Genomic DNA, 21,180 nt, shown 5'->3' on the forward strand with positions numbered 1-21,180 from the left:
CTATGAAAAGCCAACTGACATTTACTCTTGAGGTGCTGACTTGTTACACCCTCGACAACTACTGTGATTATTATTATTTGACCATGCTGGTCATTTATGAACATCTTGGCCATGTTCTGTTATAATCTCCACCCGGCACAGGGCCACCCCTCATAGCCTGGTTCCTCTCTAGGTTTCTTCCTAGGTTTTGGCCTTTCTAGGGAGTTTTTCCTAGCCACCGTGCTTCTACATCTGCATTGCTTGCTGTTTGGGGTTTTAGGCTGGGTTTCTGTACAGCACTTTGAGATATCAGCTGATGTAAGAAGGGCCATATAAATACATTTGATTTGAATGTCATACACACTAACTTAAAATGTACAGGATGCAGCCACAGTTCTCACAGTATGACTACATCGTCATCACAGGAGTGATGGGAGTGACACTGACCACAGTACAGTTGTTGGGAATTTATGATCACTTCTCACTCAGCAGAACATGTTTCACTATGGCTTGGCTCCATTCAACATTCATTGTCCATGTCCTCCTCATCCACTGCTGTCCTGTACCTGCATGATGGGACAGGGTGTCTACTGAACCCCAAATGGGTCACCTCAGATGCATGATAGATGTCTCATCATCACAAGGGGAGATCTCCAAGCCCAGTCTGAGACCTGTTTATTAGTCTCTATGTACATGTGGGCTCTTACCTCAGAGCTTTTTGATGGTGATTATTGAACTTCGACACTTAGGACATCTATGCGTGACATCTTTGAAGTTATCAATGCAGAAAGGGATAAGGCAGCAGCCAGCCACACAGCTGAATGAGAATAGACCAGAAAAGATAGTGTTACATTTTGCATTCCATCAGGTGATGTGATTATCAGATATGACACTAGCCCAAAGGCACTGGCTTTTGTTCCAAACTGAAATTTGCATAGTACTGCAGGAAACAAACATCTGGAATGCAGTCTCCAAAAAGCACCTGTTGGCACCTCTACTTAAGAGACCTAAGAAGTGTTCCTATTCTTTGTTAACTGAAATATCCTACTCCCTCCAACTCTAGATGAAGCATAGAGTTGAAAAAACCTCATTGTCGACCTCCTGTCCATTCAAAGATGGCAGACAATTGGTAGTAGCACAGCAGTAAGACAGTGCAGGTCAACTCACCCAAGTACAGACATTGTGACACAGACCAGACAGGCCACATTGCCTATTGAAGTGACAATCTCTGTGGTGATGAACTGTCGACACTGTGGGCACTGGGTCTGAGATGAGCAGGGAGGAAGTTTCTGGATGTCCATGATCACCTCCGGAGCTATGGAGGGAGTGTAGTTGTGACCATATGACATCAGTCATCTATAGGACTAGCGTCTGATCTAAGCAGGCCAGGAAAATAATTGTAGCAAAATGGGGGTACCGCTTGAAATAACCCACAAATGAACAAGTTCACACCTCATTTGACTCTCAGTCCAAGTGACTCACCTGGTATAGAGGGTGGAGCTTCAACAAAGACAACTGAGGGGTCAGGGAGAACAGACACGCCCCCCTGACTGATGATGCACTCTGAAAAGGACAGACAATCATGATCAGAATGTGAGTATTAAGAGAGTGCTGTGTGAGGACAGTATCACCACAATGGAGGTAGAGTAGACACACCTTTTCTATGGTCCTTGGAATGGAGAATGTTATCTTGGCTTTCCTGCAGCGCTCTCTTCTTCTCAGACAGCTCCTGCAGTTCCTGATCAATGCATTGAATCTCAGTCTGCTGCTTGGAGCCCTCTGCTGTACAAAGAGAGGTAATACATGTCTTGGAGGGAGTCAGTGATAGAACACATCAGCCCTGCTGGGTCATAGCTAGAGGACACATCACACAGTACATCCATGCCTGCCATGAGCATTTACTCAGTAATAGCGGTTCTAGACAGTGAATTTCCTCTTTACCTGTGCTATTGCGGTTGGAGCGGTTCCTGAACTCCTGCAGGATGGTCAGCATGTTCCTGCGGTCGATCAGTTGCTGCCTCCTGAATGACAGTTGGTTCATCTCCATGGAGATCCTATCCAGCTCCCTGTGCTCAGAATAGCCAGACATCCTGGGAGCTGAAAAGAACCACCAGCATCAAACATCACAAAAGTGGAACATTTCAAACACCACCAGTCAATGCCACCAACCAAGTAGTCCGGTCTGAAACACATGCCAGTCGCCCAGAGCCTTGAACTATATAGTGTTAGGCCAACAATTCCATTTCTTCAGATGATTGGGTCATGAAGTTAGATACATTCAGTTCAATTCGATCTATTCCTGTTATGCAACACTTGAACGATAAGCCAAAAGAAGACACAGCATTAACTTTATGTATCAATGTAAGCATCAACCTTGCACATCTACAAATACTTCATACCGAGACAAACTAATGTAAGGAGATCACGTTCTGTTTGTACAAGTCAGATAGAATGACGTGACCCAACATTACTAAAAACCAAGAATTCAAAGATAAGAAATATATTTCACATTTTCTCTTATCCATCTTAGCTGCTGCAAATTAAATGATTACTGTAATGAGACAATATAGATTTTTACCTGGTTTCACTGGTTGCTCCCAGATTGCGCTGTGGGAAATGTGATGCTCCTCTATGTTCTCCAGGAAATAGTGAAATATTTTGTTTCAGTTTTCAACAAGGACTACAGGAGATATTTACATATTGTGGTTGTACTCTCACTGTTAGACCAGGCGGCACACCCAGGTCTGGTTAAATGATTTAACGCCAGATAAAATTCTAAAACATTTTCACCGAAATTAAGTGATATTTCAGGGGCGTTTTGGTTGCACTGTAGCCTTTATTCATATTTGAAGTGGCACAATTGTACTGTACAATATGACAAGAGAATATGTCCAAACAATAAAAAATTGAGACCGTACGAAACATTCCACACAATCATATCTACAACATGTAAAAACATTTGAGATGTCAATTGAAAAACCTTTTAGACATCAACTGAATCATGTCAGTGTATGAATATAGTTGCTGTACATCTCCAGGTTGAAACATAGAGGTCTGAAGCAGGACTCCACACGGTAGTGAAATCTGAAGTTAGAAGCATATTGAGCAGCGTTATTCATTGTTCAACTCAATGTATTATCAATAATATTATTAACATAAAATATATATTTAAAAGGGTTGCCAGTGTTATACTCCCATGGGGAGTGCAAGAAATACAAATGTTGAGTCCTTTCAAAATTAGCATTATCTTATTATAATGGAAAATGCCACAGACACATTTTCCAATAGCTTTTCTCTCGTTCACACGGCCATAAAATTGTATTAGTTACAGTCATCATTATAATGGTACCACTTTGCCTGTGAACATCTTTCAGATGAGATCATATTTCAGAAGACTACTGTACCTCCGTTTCACTTCTTCCTCAGTCTCTTCATGAATGTCACCTCATCTCTGTTTCTGATCCCATAACTGACAAGAAAACAATACAAGAAATGTTGTTTTCAGTTAACAAAAGCATCATGTAATAGAGGTCGGCCGATTAATCTGAATGGCCGATTAATTAGGGCCGATTTCAAGTTTTCATACCAATCGGAAATCGGTATTTTTGGACGCCGATTTGGCCGATTAAAAAAAAATATATATATTTTTTAGACCTTTATTTAACTAGGCAAGTCAGTTAAGAACACATTCTTATTTTCAATGACGGCCTAGGAACGGTGGGTTAACTGCCTTGTTCAGGGGCAGAACGACAGATTTTTACCTTGTCAGCCCAGGGATTCAATCTTGCAACCTTACGGTTAACTAGTCCAACGCTCTAACCACCTTCTTTACATTGCACTCCACGAGGAGCCTGCCTGTTACGCGAATGCAGTAAGAAGCCAAGGTAAGCTGCTAGCTAGCATTAAACTTATCTTATAAAAAACAATCAATCAATCATAATCACTAGTTAACTACACATGGTTGATAATATTACCAGTTTATCTAGCCTGTCCTGCGTTGTATATAATCGCTTAGGTACACGTTGCTCCAACCATAAACATCAATGCCTTTCTTAAAATCAATACACAAGTATATATTTTTAAACCTGCATATTTAGTTAATATTGCCTGCTAACATTAATTTCTTTTAACTATGGAAAATGTGTCACTTCTCTTGCAACAGTCAGGGTATATGCAGCAGTTTGGGTCGCCTGGCTCGTTGCGAACTGTGAAGACTATTTCTTCCTAACAAAGACAGCCGACTTCGCCAAACTGGGGATGATTTAACAAAAGCGCATTTGTGAAAAAAATCACAATCGTTGCAGGACTGTACCTAACCATAAACATCAATGCCTTTCTTAAAATCAATACACAGAAGTATATATTTTTAAACCTGCATATTTAGCTAAAAGAAATCCAGGTTAGCAGGCAATATTAACCAGGTGAAATTGTGTCATTTCTCTTGCGTTCATTGCACGCAGAGTCAGGGTATATGCAACAGTTTGGGCCGCCTGGCTCGTTGCGAACTAATTTGCCTGAATTTTACGTAATTATGACATAACATTGAAGGTTGTGCAATGTAACTGGAATATTTAGACTTAGGGATGCCACCCGTTTTGTTTTCGAGATGATAGTTTACGGATTCGACCATATTAATGACCAAAGGCTCGTATTTCTGTGTGTTATTATGTTACAATTAAGTCTATGATTTGATAGAGCAGTCTGACTGAGCGGTGGTAGGCAGCAGCAGGCTCGTAAGCATTCATTCAAACAGCACTTTCGTGCGTTTTGCCAGCAGCTCTTCGCTGTGCTTCAAGCATTGCGCTGTTTATGACTTCAAGCCTATCAACTCCCAAGATTAGGCTGGTGTAACCGATGTGAAATGGCTAGCTAGTTAGCCGGGTGCGCGCTAATAGCGTTTCAAACGTCACTCGCTCTGAGACTTGGAGTAGTTGTTCCCCTTGCTCTGCATGGGTAACGCTGCTTCGAGGGTGGCTGTTGTCGATATGTTCCTGGTTCGAGCCCAGGTAGGAGCGAGGAGAGGGACGGAAGCTATACTGTTACACTGGCAATACTAAAGTGCCTATAAGAACATCCAATAGTCAAAGGTATATGAAATACAAATCGTAGAGAGAAATAGTCCTATAATTCCTATAATAACTACAACCTAAAACTTCTTACCTGGGAATATTGAAGACTCATGTTAAAAGGAACCACCAGCTTTCATATGTTCTCATGTTCTGAGCAAGGAACTTAAACCTTAGCTTTCTTACATGGCACATATTGCACTTTTACTTTCTTCTCCAACACTTTGTTTTTGCATTATTTACACCAAATTGAACATGTTTCATTATTTATTTGAGGCTAAATTGATTTTATTGATGTATAATATTAAGTTAAAATGAATGTTCATTCAGTATTGTTGTAATTGTCATTATTACAACAACAACAACAGCAACAAAAAAACGGCCGATTAATCGGTATCGGCTTTTTTCGGCCCCCCAATAATTGGTATCGGCGTTGAAAAATCATAATCGGCCGACCTCTATTATGTAATATACTCCATAATCACAATGGTGTTTGATCGAAACTTACTCCTTTAGTTTCATTTTGTCATCATCAAGCTTCTCTCCTTGAAATACGAGATGAAAGGTTCTCCATACGTATCTCCTGCACAAGAAAAGCAAAACTGTGTGTGTGTGTGTGTGTGTGTAACTATAGTTGTGGGGACAAGAATTTCCCACAAGAATAGTAAACAAACAAAAATGTTACCAACTGGGGACATTTTGTTAGTCCCCAGAAGGCCAAATGCTATTTCTAGGGGGTTAAGGGTTAAGGTTAGAATTAGTGTTTGTTTTAGGGTAAGGGAATTAGCTAGGGTTTGTTTTAGGGTAAGGGTTAGGAGCTAGGGTTAGGTTTAGGGTTAAGGTTTTCGGGTTAATTTTAGGATTAGGGTAAGGGTTACGGTTAGGGAAAATAGGATTTTGAATGGGACTGAATTGTGTGTCCCCACAAGGTTAGTGTGTGTGTGTGTGTGTGTGTGTGTGTGTGTGTGTGTGTGTGTGTGTGTGTGTGTGTGTGTTACCAGCTGACGTGCTTTACCCCACCCTCCCGTTGCTGTTTCAGCTCCATGAACCTCTGGATGGCTTTCTTCAAATCCAGCACCATAGCATTCTGCACCACCACTATGGCTGATCAACACACATTGGAATTTCACTTACACACACACAGTATCATTCATTTGACCTGCTCAAATAGAACAAAAATAAGGTATTCTACTTAGAAACATTAGTCAGAAACTCACGCATTACTTCGCCATCCGCTTTGCATACACGGACAGTCATGGCTTGGCCATACTCCAGGGCAACCTGGGAATTCACCTCCTCCAGGGTCACCTGCAGGAGAGCGACAGACAGTAGTGAGACATTGGTTAGGCTGGAGGACTTTACATCATCAAATAGATACATTTCACCAGTATGGATTAGGTCACCAACCTGAATGGGAAGGTCACAGAGTAGAGGGTCCTGTACAAGGCGAGCCAGTCCTTCTTCAAAGATGTCCAGGAATTCAGAGTGTGGCAATGCTTCTTCATCCTCCTCATCTTCCTCTTCAACCTCCTCTGGTTGTTCATTCTCCACTTGGTTCATCTTTCCCTCTGCCTGTCCTAACTCCTCTTCCTTTACAGACAGTCCCTCATCCAGGTGAAGAGACTGGGTCTCCTCCCCCATCATTTACACTGTGAATAGGAGTTTGTAGCTAAAGTTGCTGACCAGTTTATGTTAGCTAGCTAGCTATTTCATGTAAGATTAGCTAGCTAGATAAACTAACTGATTTTCACACCTTATACTCTATTGATCAACGTGTACAGTAAAATATATATTTCGTGATTACTAAAACATACATAAACTGTAGCTTAAAAATAAAGTATATTTGGTAAAGTCTGAAGCTCTGCAATCCATGCTAAAACATTTAGCGACCGGCATGTACGTCACCTACAACATACCGGAGTCAAATAGCCCGAGTGGAGGTTCTGACTTGTACCGATTTGGGATACTGCTATTTCTATCATCATTGCTCCATTTCTAGGGCAATTTTTCTAATATAATACAATATAGTTCACTTTAAATATAAATTATAAAATTTAGCAAAGAACCATAAAGAAAGAGCAGATGTTGTTTCTTACCGAACGTTTTTAGATGTAACAACGTTTCACAGGAGCGTGGAGGTCAACAACGTTGTCAGGAATTTCGTAATTTAGTTAAATGATTGAAATAGATGTATAAACCTAGCTACATTGTGAGATCGGTGCTGACCAATTTAGTCAAAAGAATATGCTTCTGTTTTGTCCAACATGTGGGAATGTGTTGATTGTAGAGGAAGGACAGAAGTGCTATCGATTCGCCTGCAACACATGTCCGTACGTACATAACATTACTAGGAAGGTAAAACTAACTTTTACTTAATTCCTAGACTTATTGCCAAGTAACTGATGTGTCTGTCATGTGTTCTCTCTTACAATGTGTCATTTTAAAACGTATTGATACATTAACATGTCCATCTTTCCCATAGGTAAACAACAGGAAGTATCCCAAACTGAAAGAGGTTGATGATGTGCTTGGTGGAGCTGCAGCCTGGGAAAATGTGGATTCCACGCCAGGTAAATTACCAAATCACCTGTATAATTTAGCTAACATTTCAATCATTCTGTGGTCACTGGTCATCCACGCCTAAAATGATAGAACACTGGCTGGATTGTAGCCCAAAGGCTGGCAGATGGCATAGCTGGATTAGATTTGCCCAGCCTCCTCTGTCCTGTGTCCACCACCGGACCTAAAGAGGACAGGTGGTCCTAATGGGACATATTCACTGTTACTTATAGCCAGGTATGTATTTACTCTAACCCTCGTTTTGTTCTTTAGAAAAATGTCCCAAGTGTGAGCACCCCCGAGCATTCTTCATGCAGATTCAGACAAGATCTGCAGATGAACCAATGACAACGTTCTACAAATGCTGCAATTATGAGTGTGGACATCGCTGGAGAGACTAAACTGGTGTTCAGTTGGATCTCTACTTGAGAACACTAGTTGAGTCAGCTAACCAGGTTTTATAGGGTATGTGCTGTAGCCAAATCTTCTGTTGTCATGCCAGACAGCTTTGTCATAACAGTGAATAAACAGATAGGAGTTTGCTAATAGCACAAACAGACTGGACCACATGGCTTCTAGTTTCCCCAAGCGTGTTGGGGAAACATTAGCAAGAGTTGATGTAATATACACTTCTACCAAATGTGCTTCATACACAAGAGTATGTCCTTACTTTATTTAGCATTGTGATTAGTTAACTTCTCTGTGTTGTGTTTCCAATTACATTCAGAAGTCACTTCCAATTTATAGCTGAAGATACATAATTTATGTTTGAGTAGTTGCCAAATGGCCAGAATCCATTGTTGGAGTCATTATTTTATTTCTCCTAGATGTTTTACATACTATAAAAATGACTGTTTTTGGATTAAAAGAGTATGACCAGCTGATAAATTACTAATAACATAAAATCACAAATACTGGTTTGTTTTGTTAAAATAACTGCACTGTATGCAACAGTAATGACCCAACTCATCATTTAGATGTACATTATACAATTCTTTATTTTTTTGAGGGGGCAACAGACCAAACTAGCTACCAACAACAAAGGCCATCATTGTGTTCAAAGTTAAATACAATTCCTAAACTCTGCTTTTACTACATGTTCTTACACAGCTTCAAGCCACTTCACACTGCATGTAGAAGATTCAAGAGAGTACAAAGTTAGAGACCAGCCTGTGAAACATATCCATAAGAATGCATGTACATGCAGACATACTCCACCTGCCGTCAGTGTTTACTGTATATAATCATGCTGGTTATTGGTAGTATTGAGAGGAGATGAGATCCTACAGATGAGACTCAAATGAAGCAGACAAAAGATCTTGCATACCATACATTGGTGTACTTGGACTGGATCGAACACGTTAATATGAAGCAGGTGATAACATCACTTGAATCTGCATTCGAGATTACATTTCAGCCAAGACTTGGTGACGAACTTGCTTTTGTACACCTCTATCTCTATGGCATCTCAGACTAACATGTATCAGAGCAATAGTGATCAAACCTAGACAAGGAACACTAAAAAGAAAGAGCAGATTGTGGCTTTGAGACCTTAACTTTGCTTTAACAGATGTAGCAGGTTTATGCACAGAAATGCTGAATATGAAAGAATGTATGCAATGAGGTTGAATGTAAAGGACATTCTGTTTATCATTAAATACGTTATGTAACCCATCAAAAAAGGTAGTCAAACACTGGTGAGGGAAAAACCCTCGATGCACTCTACTTTAATTATTCCCTCTGAACATCAACTGACAGACATGACCAGTGAAAGGATAATCTGTTTTGGATTGGGCAGCACAGGTTGACACACATTGGCCTCATGACACAGACTGGACATATGGCGTGAAAGAGGACGAGTGCACAAAATTACAGTGATATTCAGAGCGCTTCATCATTCTAATGTGCTCCTCCAGCAGAGCGGATTGGACTCTGCCAGCCAGGTCGGCTTCGCTCCGTTCCATTCTTATACGGAAAAATACAAGGAAACCTGTTTTTCTCTGGACTGATAGATCAACTAGAAAATCTCAGCCTCTGACACGTGCATGGTTATGGTGCTCGGTGACTGCATGGATGTTGAAGCTCAATGTAGCTCTGCATCAGTGACAGGGGATGTGTTTGTGGAAAGTACAGGATTATGAGTAAAGACCAGCTTCACTCAGACACTTCATTTGACACCAAGCCACATGTAAATTATCCTTAATATGACATATAGTCCAAGTTGTTGACAAAAGTCTTACAAAACTAGCTAGTCTCCTTACCAGTTGGGTCTTAATGGTAATGAAGCTTGGCAAGCAAGGCTATAAAGTAGCTAACTGAATGACAGTCTAAACCACTTAAATAAATAAAAACTACAGTAAAGTCATGGCAATTATGGTTTTATGAATGTATGAAATTTCACATGGGAACTTGTGCATTCGCAATACCATTATATAAGCAGACATTTTCTTCATTATCAAAATTGAATACATTAATATGGACATGACTGGCATTATTGTGCAACAGCTCTAGCAAAAATCACTGGACATCAAGTGACTATCTAAAGCACACAGAGGATTAAAAAAAGACAGTAACACATACTTCTCTCACTTAAGTGAGAAAAACGAAATAAATTAAACTCAGTCTTACCGACTCGAGTTTGTCCTGACAAATCTGATACATGGTTATTTACTTGTAACATTTGAAATGGATATACATTAAAGGTTGTAGAACATAAACATAAAGTAGGTCTCGAGACATGGACGTAACCTTCATTGTGCTCAATATTAACATGTTAAAATACATTACACAATTACAAAAACAACAAAATACTGACCCAGCAATTGCTGACGATTTTGATTAAAGTGACAAATGTTTACAGCTTTCCCAAAGTGTGACCTCTACCCCTCAAGTTCGCACCATAAATGTCAAATTCCGAGCCTTCCCGTAATCAAAGACGTTTTTATAAAGTATGCAAGATGTACCGTGTCCGCAACTCATCTTTTCTCAATTGTTATAGGTTTCTGTTTTTAGATCAAGTTCAGTCCTGTGTGACGTGTCTATCTAGCACTTATCTAAATGCCTGTACATAGCTAGGTAAGTGAGTCTGGACAATATATATAGCAGAGGCGGCTGGTGAGAGGAGCTATAGGAGGACAGGCTCATTGTAATGCCTGGAATGGAATCGATGGAATAGTACCAAACAAATCAAATACATGGACACAACGTGTTGGACTCCATTCCATGGATTCCATTCCAGCCATTACAATGAGCCTGTCCTCTTACAGCTCCTCCCACCAGCCTCCTATGATATACAGTAAGTATAGTGTGTGTGAACAAGTGCTTTAGAAAGTGAGGGTAAAGTTAGGAGGGCTAAATGAAGCACGACACACTGAGTAAATGTTGGAGAAAGAACATAGGCTGCAACTACAACCATGAGGAGTTGTGAGTTAATGTGTGCATAATATATATATACACGTGTCTGTCTGTTGGTGGTTAGCAGATACGCTTGTATGTGTAGATGTAGCCCTTGCAGTAGGGGCAGGTGTGTATCACATCCTTGAGATCATCGATCATACAGGGAATCAAGCAGCAGCCCAGATCACACCTGTGGTAGAGGAGAGAGAGAAAAGAATTTCGAAACAAACCACCAGAGAATACAGACCAAAATCAATAGTCTTATTATAGCTAACAACCCGCTGCTCTATTTCATTTCATTCTGTGGTGTTTGGCCTGAAATCAAATATTTCCTGCCATAGTATATTATTCTGTGTTTATACCATGGTATTGTTGAATACTCGTTTCCAATTGGCTTGAAGGTCATTCTAGAGCGTGCATTATTTCCTTATGACGCATGGTAGAATTCAATGGCTACTTCATTCTTACATGTTCTATGTTTGAGCTGCTTTTGAAAGCAGAAGTTTAATTGAAACCATTATTGGCATTGTTGCATTCGATTTTCATAACAGCAAGCAAGACTGATGGTTTGGTTAGCTATACTTGCAAGTCTGTTTGGTTACCGAGGCAACTACTCTCGCTATAGTGTCTTCAGAAAGTATTCACACACCTTGAGTTTTCCCCAAAAATGTTGTGTTACAGCCTGAATTTAAATTGGATTCAATTGAGATTTTGGCGTCACTGGCCTACACACAATAGCCCATAATGTCAAAGTGGAATGATGTTTTTTGAAAGTTTTTATAAATGAACAGATTGTACCCTTTTTTTTCTTTCTCCCAATTTTCACCTAAAATGACATACCCAAATCTAATTTTTTACATTTAAGTCATTTAGCAGACGCTCTTATCCAGAGCGACCTGTAGCTCAGGTCCTGAAGCAAGGATATGCATATCCTTGATACCATTTGCAAGGAAAAACTTTGTTGCCGTGATAAAAGTGTTTTGTTGTCGTGCACTCTCTGCAAACAATAGCATGGTATTTTAACTGTAGTAGCTACTGTAAATTGGGCAGTGCAGTTAGCTTAAATTCTTGTTAAACTTTCTGCCCATATAAGACATGTCTATGTCCTGGAAAGTTGGCTGTTACTTACGTCATTCTAGTCACATTAGCAACAACCGTCCTGGTTTAGGGACACTGATCCTGTAGAGGTTTTAATCATATTTTTTTATTTTTTTTTAAAGTCGAGTCAATAAATACTCAACCCCTTTGTCATGGGAAGACTAAATAAGTTCAAGAGTAAAATGTTGCTTAACAAGTCACATAAAAAGTTGCATGGACTCACTGTGTGCAACTGTTTAACATGATTTTTGAATGACTACCTCATCTTTTGTACCCCCCCACACACAGTGGTGACCCGTCATTCAGGGCAGGTGGAGCAGAGCTGCTTTGACCCCCACATTTTTTAGCTAAAAAACGGATAATACGTGTCACATATCAGTTTGCAAACAATGTAAAAAAAAATATATATATATATAAATAATTGAGTTAATAAAGCCACATACAAATATTATATATTTTTTTGCTTTCTTGAGTAAGGCAGCTCCAAAATGCAGGTGTTTCAGCCTAGCTCAGTGCTTTCAGTGGTGGTTGGGCAAGCCAGCGCAAAATACGATGCGTAGGGATTGGTAATGTTCTCTAGTTGTGCCGTGATTGGCTCAGTGTTCTGTTAGAAGTGCCCATCCAAGAAGGCTCAAGGTCATTGGCCACAGATAAAATGATATCAAAGCACATATCTACAGTAGCTTTGATTGGACTGATCATGTCAGCATCATACTTGTAAACATCTTCGCTAGTAATCATCATCATGAATCAAGTCAACGATTTACTGCCAAATCCTTTTCAATCCTTGTCATATGAAGAGAAATAATAGATAAAACATAATCGGTGCTCATCGGCCATAAACATTACACAACAAGTTGGAAATCGCAAATTCAACAATGAGTGGTTTGGAAAGAATCAGTGGCTAACTGCAAGTATTGCAAAGCAATCACTAGCCTGCTATTCAATGGAATGGCCGTGTGGTTCCAAGTCTGTGTTTAAGGGTCTCTTTTCCAAGCTTAAAATTCTAAACATACAACATTGACCATGCTGTCAATCCAGCGTGATTTCTGCCGCGTTCAAAACAACTTAACAAAACAACTTAAGAAAGTAATACTAAGTGTGTGTTGTGTAGTAAGCTTGGGTAGTAGCCCATGTGCCTCACCCTAATAAATCAGTCTATTTCACCTACTGCCCTGACTTTGTGTTGCACATGTAGACTATAACCTGTTTTAGAGAAATGTAATCATTGAATATTGTAAGACCTTTCATTGTCTGCTTATGTGCCCTTTATTTATCCTACGGTTCTGACTTGGTGTACAGAGAGAACACTGTAAGAACGGCCCATGTTCTGAATTCTGCCGCTGTATATTTCAAAGTGCTGAACAAATAGTTATATAGACTTTTAAAGGCAGTAAATGGGGCTGATTGAACTGTTTTGCTGCCAGACAAGGCTCCGCTGATAGCCAGGTGTAGCAGTGGTAAGGTGTTGGGACTGCAGTTGGGACTCTGCTGTTGGGATAGATTTATGTAAGCCCTAACGGTTTGTGGGCACCATTTGTCACCGTTATAGTGCAATTCATTTATTGTTTAGTGTTGTGGCTTTGCTGGCATGCACCCCCCCAAAATATTTTTTTTGCCCCACCAAGATTTACATGCTAAAATAGCCACTGCCCACACATACAGATAATTGTATGGTCCCTTAGTCGAGCAGTGAATTTCAAACACAGGTTCAACCACAAAGACCAGGGAGGTTCTCCAATGCCTCTTAAAGAAGGGCACCTATTGGTAGATGGGTAAAAAAAAGAAGCAAACATTAATAATTTCACCATGCTCAAAGGAATATTTAATTAAACTTTGGATGGTGTATCAATACACCCAGTCACTATAAAGATACAGGTGCCCTTCCTAACTCAGTTGCAGGAGAGGAAGGAAACCGCTCAGGGATTTCACCATGAAGCGAATGGTGACATTAAAACAGTTACTGAATTTAATGGCTGTGAGGATGGCTCAACAACATTGTAGTTACTCCACAATACTGACCTAATTATCACAGTGAAAAAGAAGGAGCCTGTACAGAATAAAAATATTCCAAAACATGCATACTGTTTGCAACAAGGCACTAAAGTAATACTGCAAAAATGTTGCAAAACAATTAACTTTTTTTCTTGAACACAAAGTGTTACGTTTGGGGCTAATCCAATACATTACTGAGTACCACGCTCCATATTTTCAAGCATAGTGGTGGCTGCATCATGTTATGGGTATTCTTGTAATCATGAAGGACTGGGGAGTTTTTCAGGATAAAAAATAAACAGAATGGAGCTAAGCATAGGCAAAATCCTAGAAGAAAACCTGGTTCAGTCTGCTTTCAACCAGACAGTGGGAGATAAATGGTTGTCTCACAATGATCAACAACCAATTTGACAGTTTGAAGAATTTAGAAAATAATAAAATGGGCAAATGTTGCACAATCCAGGTGTGAAAAGCTCTTAGAGACTTACCCAGAAAATACTCACAGCTGTAATCGCTGCTTCTACTGACTCAGTGGTGTGATTACTCATGTAAATTAAATATTTCTGTATTTCATTTTTAATACATTTGCTAACATTTCTAAAAACGTTTTCACTTTGTCATTATAGGATATTATGTGTAGATGGGTGAGAATAAAACATAACACATTAAATACATTTTAAATTCAGGCTGTAACAACAAAATATTGAATAAGTCAAGGGGTATGAATACTTTCTGAAGGCACTGTATCTAGTAAACTTGTTAGCTACTTCAGTGGATGTTGACACATTTCTACCTGCAAATGAACACATTTCTAGCAGCAAATGTGTTCAATTATAGCCATGGTGTGAAAGAGAATCAACTCAGAGCTTTATGCGTTCTCTGGAAAATAATGTAACTAAACATGTCGTGGAACACACCTTCCACGTCGTTTATTATTTTCCATAGAACGCATATCCACTCGTTGGTTATCCCTTACATAACCTCTATACAATGTAGTACACCAATTCTTCCCCTTACCCAACAAAGAAGCAGAAGAGGCAGAAGACAGCGTTCATGAGGCCCACGCTGTGGTTGATGCGGGTGATGATGGGCTGCTGGCAGTGGTGACACACAGTCTGTACGGGTGCTGTCTGGAATATCTCCCCCTGTAGCACGGTCACTGTGGTAGCTGTCCCAGGGGGTGCCAGCACCGTGTGAGCCGTCTGACCTGCCACAGGCCCAAATTGAACGGGCCCCGGGCCAAACTGCCCCGGGCCAAACTGCCCCGGGCCAAAGTGCCCCGGGCCAAACTGCCCCGGGCCAAAGTGACCTGGCGGAGGGTAAAAGCCACCTGTAGGGTAAAAACACAAGCAGGTATGTACTGTTTATGTTCTGTATACAGGTGCTCTGCCAAACGACATGTATATGCATTTAGAGTCGCCCATCTTATTTCATTCCCTCTCTAGACCAGTGTATGCCTACCATGTGGTATGGGCATGGCCCCATCTCCTGGGACGTGTGGCGGCAAGAAGCCTGGCTGTAGCGTGGCCTCGTAGGGCGGAGGGCCATAGTCTGGAGGCAGGGGGTGCCCCTGAGGAGGACCCGTCGTTACAGGGGCCGCCGAGCCTGGGAGAGAAAACACAGACAAACAAGGATTTATTAGTGAGCTTTCACAGCAATGATTGATTGAAGAAACATGACTTACGTTGGGCTTAAATCAAGTAAGGCATTGGCCCATTATTGAGAACATGCATCATCATCTGTTACTGAGGCCAGAATAGCCACACTAGGTGCTTTTTCATAGCTTTACAATTCTCAAGGATTTGTTACGTAGTTTGTAACAAATACACTTTGTTGATCCCATTCCTTTGGCTGGTCAAAACAGTATTTTGTTGTAAGGAAACCCAGGGTGGAAGGGGAATGAGACAAATAAAGATTTGTTCACAGACATGGCCTACTGTCAAGGTTTCCCTGGTGATATTTCTCTAGGCCTTTCTCTAACCAGCCACACAAGAGCTGTTATGGGAGGCATTTATGCAAATTCACACCAGTTTCCCTACAGCTAGTCAGCTACAGTGCAAATACTAAATCAGCAGCCCAGTCAAAGAAACCAGATGGTATTTTGAAGTTCACAGGTATGCCTGTGCGTGGTTCGTACCCTGGACTTCTGTCCATTCGTAAAATAGTCTCTTAAAATGTCTCTTTTTGTAGTCTTGTCCCAAACTAAATGTTTTTTCCTCCACATCATACACAATAAGAGACAGTTATAGAATAATTGTACCCAGAACGGCTGGCTGTCCATTCTTCTCCTCGATAAGAGGGGCACTGGGACCTCCAGGGTAGGGAGGAGGGGGGTCGCTGGACATGCTGGCTGGACCTTTGGATGGGGGGGCCTGGGGTAGAAGCTCCACTCACCACTGGCCTTGGACTCACTCAGCCACTCTGTGAGAAGAACACGCACGCAGGCCTATCAGGTCACTGACAGTCAGTTCAATACCCACACACTGCAACATGATACAGCAGCTGTCTCGCACTTCAGCTACTGATGCATTCAAGTAAATTCATTTATTTGTCATTTTGTCTCAGTATTGATTCGTCTAGGTAGACCCTACATCTTTTCAATCAAGTGAATTGGTATGATAAATATGATGGACGCAGACAACATTCAACAGTATAGCTGGATAACGCTGGGTTTAGGCTAGGGCTAGGCTACTGCCTCTGAGGCCTCCAGAATATTACATTTACAGGGATTTAAGACAAAAACAATGGCAATTGCTTTCATTCCACCCTTTACCTAAATGTGTGTTAGGATAATAAACATACGAATGTTTATCATCCTAACATCGTATGTTTATTATCCTAACACACTCACGACAGTAAACATTAGGGAGTTTAGCAATGAGTTGGCAGTCTGACATTAAACAGAAATGACTTCTTAAAGCCACCAATATTTACAGAAAAACAGAACCTATAGCAGCAGGGTGACGAGAAGGGACATTAGTCATGATTACCTGCTGATGACAGTGGGGAGTTTCCACCTACAGAGCCTGCTCTTCTGTCAGGTCCAACAACCTTCAAGAAAAAGGGAAAAGAAAAGACAACAAAAGTTTCTTGCATGTGGTCCTATTGGAAATTGGCGAATGAAAAACACTAACAGTGTGCAGCCATTAACAAGTGCTAGATTAATTATAGACAACTTGCTTCCCTCAAACATTGGTGCATTAACAGTTAGTCTCCAACATCATAATTATAAGATACTAACACATGCATGCCCATTAAATCAGTCGACTGCATTATGGCATTTCTATGGCTTCAATTCATTCACCTGACAACACAAGCGCTTACCTAAGCTAATCTCAGTAGCCTTTAAATAAAACAAGCACATTGCCTCAAATATGGAGCAGCAAAGCTGTCTGATGTAACCAACTTAGCCTATGTCAATGAGAAATGTAACTCTATAGTCCTCCTTACTACAATTCACTTCAGCATAAAGGAGATTGACTGGCCAAATGACACAAGAGAAGCTGACATTATTGGAACAGTTAAGAACTGGATATCAAATAAAATTGTATTTGTCACATGCACCGAATACAACAGGTGTAGATACCTTACCGTGAAATGCTTACTTACAAGCCCTTAACCAACAATGCAATTTTAAGAAAAGAAAAAGAAAAAGAGAAGAATAACAAATCATTAAAGAGCAGCAGTAAATAACAATAGCGGGGCTATATACAGGGGGTAGCGGTACAGAGTCAATGTGCGGGGGCAATGCAAATAGTCTGGGTAGCCATTTGATTAGCTGTTCAACAGTCTTATGGCTTTGGGGGTAGAAGCTGTTTAGAAGCCTCTTGGACCTAGACTTGGCGCTCCGGTACCGCTTGCCATGCGGTAGAAGAGAGAACAATCTATGACTAGGGTGGCTGGAGTCTTTGACAATTTTTATGGCCTTCCTCTGACACCACATGGTATAGAGGTCCTGGATGGCAGGAAGCTTGGCCCCGGTGATGTACTGGGCCGTACGCACTACCCTCTGTAGTGCCTTGCGGTTGGAGGCCAAGCAGTTTCCATACCAGGCAGTGATGCAACCCGTCAGGATGCTCTCGATGGTGCATCTGTAAAACCTTTTGAGGATCTGAGGACCCATGACAAATCTTTTCATTCTCCTGAGGGGGAATAGGTTTTGTCGTGCCCTCTTCACGACTGTCTTGGTGTGCTTGGACCATGTTAGTGTGTTGGTGATGTGGACGCCAAGGAACTTGAAACTCTCAATCTGCTCCACTACAGCCCCGTTGATGAGAATGGGGGCGTGCTCGGTCCTCCTTTCACTGTAGTCCACAATCATCTCCTTTGTCTTGATCATGTTGAGGAAGAGGTTGTTGTCCTTGCACCAAACGGCCAGGTCTCTGGTCTTCTCCCTATAGGATGTCTCATCGTTGTCGGTGATCAGGCCTACCACTGTTGTGTCATCAGCAAACTTAAATGATGGTGTTGGAGTCATGCCTGGCCATGCAGTCATGAGTGAACAAGGAGTACAGGAGGGGACTAAGCACACACCCCTGAGGGGCCCCCGTGTTGAGGATCAGCGTGGCGGATGTGTTGTTACCTACCCTGCCTTACCACATGGGGGTGGCCCATCAGGAAGTCAAGGATCCAGTTGCAGAGGGAGGTGTTTAGTCCCAGGGTCCTTTGCTTAGTGATGAGCTTTGAGGGCACTTTGGTTTTGGTGTTGAACGCTGAGCTGTAGTCAATGAATAGCATTCTCACATAGGTGTTCCTTTTGTCCAGGTGTGAAAGGCACAGTGCGGTGTGCAATAGAGATTGCATCATCTGTGGATCTGTTGGTGCGGTATGCAAATTGGAGTGGGTCTAGGGTTTTGGGATAATGGTGTTGTGAGCCATGACCAGCCTTTCAAAGCATTTCATGGCTACAGACATGAGTGCTACAGGTCGGTAGTCATTTAGGCAGGTTACCTTAGTGTTCTTGGACACAAGGACTATGGTGGTCTGCTTGAAACATGTTGGTATTACAGACTCATATGTCATCTCAGCAATGCAGCGCAATTACCTTGGCTACAGATTAGCCTAACACTTTCCCCTAACAGACTCTACAACAACATAAACCTCACCTGACTACTACACGTGTCTGAAAACAAACACAGCCTAGCCTAGGGAGCAGGACACTGCTATGCCACCAGCTGTCCAGACCTGCCATCCATACTTCGGCCTACTAGGCTTCACTTTCCCAGGTCAGCTGACCAGGCCTGTGAGAGATCACTATGCATGTCAGGGCGTCTCTAATTTGAACATAAGAAGATTAGGAGGCTGGCCTGCCTGCTCCAAAACAAACAGTCTGAATGCCAGACAGTGCAATAAAAATAAGCCTGTCAAATTACTGGGTAATCAAAGGCAGTGATAAGGCAGAGGAGAGCTATCCAACCAGTTAGTGAGTGTGATGTGAACACTGATTAAGCTGGAGAAATTACAGGAATGTCCAAGGTATGATAGAAATAAAATTGTACAAATGCATGGCATCTGAATGTAGGCCACAGTTCTATAAGAGCTAGGCTAAGTTAATACCCGTATTTTCCCCAAGGCAACCTAGATGAGGCCATGAATTTGCACTTACCTTACAGTTTAATCAAACAGAACAAGCATTTAGGCCTCGTACATTAGAACACCATCAGATATTCAGAATCAGAGTACAGAACACTTAGGTTTAAGGGACATCCAGAGAAGCTTCAGTCATGCACTTCATTATGTCTGGATATGTTTGATTTGATCACAAACAGTTGAAACAGGCCTTCATTTGTTATAACACTACACTGAATTCCAACAAGGTAATTGAGGATCAATGATGGTGATGTTACAATAAAGTGTAATTGTCAATTTATGTATATGAATGAGCCATCATCATTTTCAATAATTTACCTCTAGTGAGAGGCAACTTTCTAGATAGCTTCATCCATCCTTTTCCTGAATCCTCTTGCTACAGAAACGTTATTTACATAGATTATCTGCTCAACTCTCCAGACAATCACTCTTTACGTAATGTAGCTAGCCATCTAGACATCGACACAGTTTATATCAAACATAAATTGCTATCTTAGCTAGCTAGCTCGTCGTTACTGCATTTAGGACTTGTTGACGTGAGAGAAGCCTCGATTTGACTGGATGTTTACATCAGCTAGCTAGCGTTATACAACTGTCTGCCTAGTTAGTATAGTTGCTACTGTAGCTAGTTCAACTAACTAGTTAGGTATCTAGCTAGCTATTATTTTCATCAGTGAAAATGGAACACATTTCAAAAGAACAGTCAAGTAACATGTTTCGTCAGCTAGCTCACATTGAGTAATATCAGTTTAAAACTAAACGGGGAATAACGTTAGCTAGCTGATAGTCTCTCAAATATTGTTTCCTAGTTATCTCTACACGGAATTTACCTGATGCGTTGTCTCTTCCACAAAATTAGAATTAGGTGATGAGGATAGCTATATCCCAAGCCTGTTCGTAGGGAAGTCAAATGATGGCAACCGTTAGCTAGTCTGTTTACCATGGATCTACTCAACATCCGCCTCTTGTGGTGCTTTCACGACAACTGAGAACTCGGCGAAAAAAACGAGGTCAAATCATGACGTCGGAGATCTAGAAAGATGCAGCGTTAAAAACTCGGAAAGAAATCAGTTCAATTCAACTGGGCTTTATTGGCATGGGAAACATGTGTTTACATTGCCAAAGCAAGTGAAATAGTATTTACAATGTTGTTTGTGCTCCACTGGTTGCCCTTTTCACATGGCAACGGGCTACAAAACTTGCTGCTTTGATTGCACACTGCTGTATTTTGCCTAATCGATATGGGAGTTTATCAATGCTTGATTTGTTTTAAAATTCTTTGTGGTTCTGTGGGAAATATGTATCTAATGTGGTCATACATTTGGGAGGAGGTTAGGAAGTGCAGCTCAATTTCCACCATTTTCTTTTGTGGGCACACAGCCGGTCTTCTCTCAAGATCAAAGTCTGCTATGACAGCCTCTCTCAGTACCAAGGCTATGCTCACGGAGTCTGTACATAGTCAAGGTTTTTCTTAATTTTGGATCAGTCACAGTGGTAG

General features: G+C 41.1%; 4 protein-coding genes across 6 annotated transcripts; 1 reads left to right on the top strand and 3 right to left on the bottom strand.

The window, feature by feature from the left end:
- Positions 1–209: 209 nt before the first annotated feature.
- LOC106601089 (uncharacterized) lies at positions 210–2,638 on the bottom strand. 2 transcript variants are annotated; one of them, XM_014193000.2, is made up of 6 exons: positions 2,558–2,638; positions 1,921–2,076; positions 1,636–1,761; positions 1,462–1,542; positions 1,147–1,294; positions 210–796 (listed from the first exon to the last, which is right to left on the bottom strand). In XM_014193000.2, exons 2-6 carry the CDS (start codon positions 2,066–2,068, stop codon positions 688–690), a joined length of 612 nt encoding a protein of 203 aa, XP_014048475.1. In that variant the 5' UTR covers positions 2,069–2,076; positions 2,558–2,638; the 3' UTR covers positions 210–687. The 2 variants fall into 2 exon arrangements, with proteins under 2 accessions (XP_014048475.1, XP_045571034.1); XM_045715078.1 differs by having other exon boundaries at positions 1,636–1,758; positions 2,558–2,637.
- A 157-nt stretch (positions 2,639–2,795) lies between these two features.
- On the bottom strand, positions 2,796–7,417 carry LOC106601091 (U11/U12 small nuclear ribonucleoprotein 25 kDa protein). 2 transcript variants are annotated; one of them, XM_014193001.2, is made up of 7 exons: positions 7,142–7,417; positions 6,453–6,694; positions 6,263–6,353; positions 6,044–6,149; positions 5,554–5,628; positions 3,384–3,448; positions 2,796–3,063 (listed from the first exon to the last, which is right to left on the bottom strand). In XM_014193001.2, the coding sequence occupies exons 2-6, from the start codon at positions 6,687–6,689 to the stop codon at positions 3,391–3,393; spliced, it is 567 nt and encodes a 188-aa protein (XP_014048476.1). In that variant the 5' UTR covers positions 6,690–6,694; positions 7,142–7,417; the 3' UTR covers positions 2,796–3,063; positions 3,384–3,390. The 2 variants fall into 2 exon arrangements, with proteins under 2 accessions (XP_014048476.1, XP_014048477.1); XM_014193002.2 differs by lacking the exon at positions 7,142–7,417 and adding an exon at positions 6,962–7,136.
- Positions 7,111–8,516, top strand: LOC106601092 (DNA-directed RNA polymerase III subunit RPC10). Its single transcript, XM_014193004.2, has 3 exons — positions 7,111–7,400; positions 7,528–7,615; positions 7,878–8,516. The coding sequence occupies exons 1-3, from the start codon at positions 7,290–7,292 to the stop codon at positions 8,003–8,005; spliced, it is 327 nt and encodes a 108-aa protein (XP_014048479.1). The 5' UTR covers positions 7,111–7,289; the 3' UTR covers positions 8,006–8,516.
- A 60-nt stretch (positions 8,517–8,576) lies between these two features.
- LOC106601088 (cell death-inducing p53-target protein 1) lies at positions 8,577–20,693 on the bottom strand. Its single transcript, XM_014192999.2, has 6 exons — positions 20,513–20,693; positions 17,084–17,144; positions 16,354–16,514; positions 15,555–15,698; positions 15,111–15,423; positions 8,577–11,190 (listed from the first exon to the last, which is right to left on the bottom strand). Exons 3-6 carry the CDS (start codon positions 16,436–16,438, stop codon positions 11,079–11,081), a joined length of 654 nt encoding a protein of 217 aa, XP_014048474.1. The 5' UTR covers positions 16,439–16,514; positions 17,084–17,144; positions 20,513–20,693; the 3' UTR covers positions 8,577–11,078.
- Between the last annotated feature and the right edge of the window lie 487 nt (positions 20,694–21,180).

This window comes from Salmo salar, chromosome ssa03, assembly GCF_905237065.1.
Source record: "Salmo salar chromosome ssa03, Ssal_v3.1, whole genome shotgun sequence".
Taxonomy (NCBI): domain Eukaryota; kingdom Metazoa; phylum Chordata; class Actinopteri; order Salmoniformes; family Salmonidae; genus Salmo; species Salmo salar.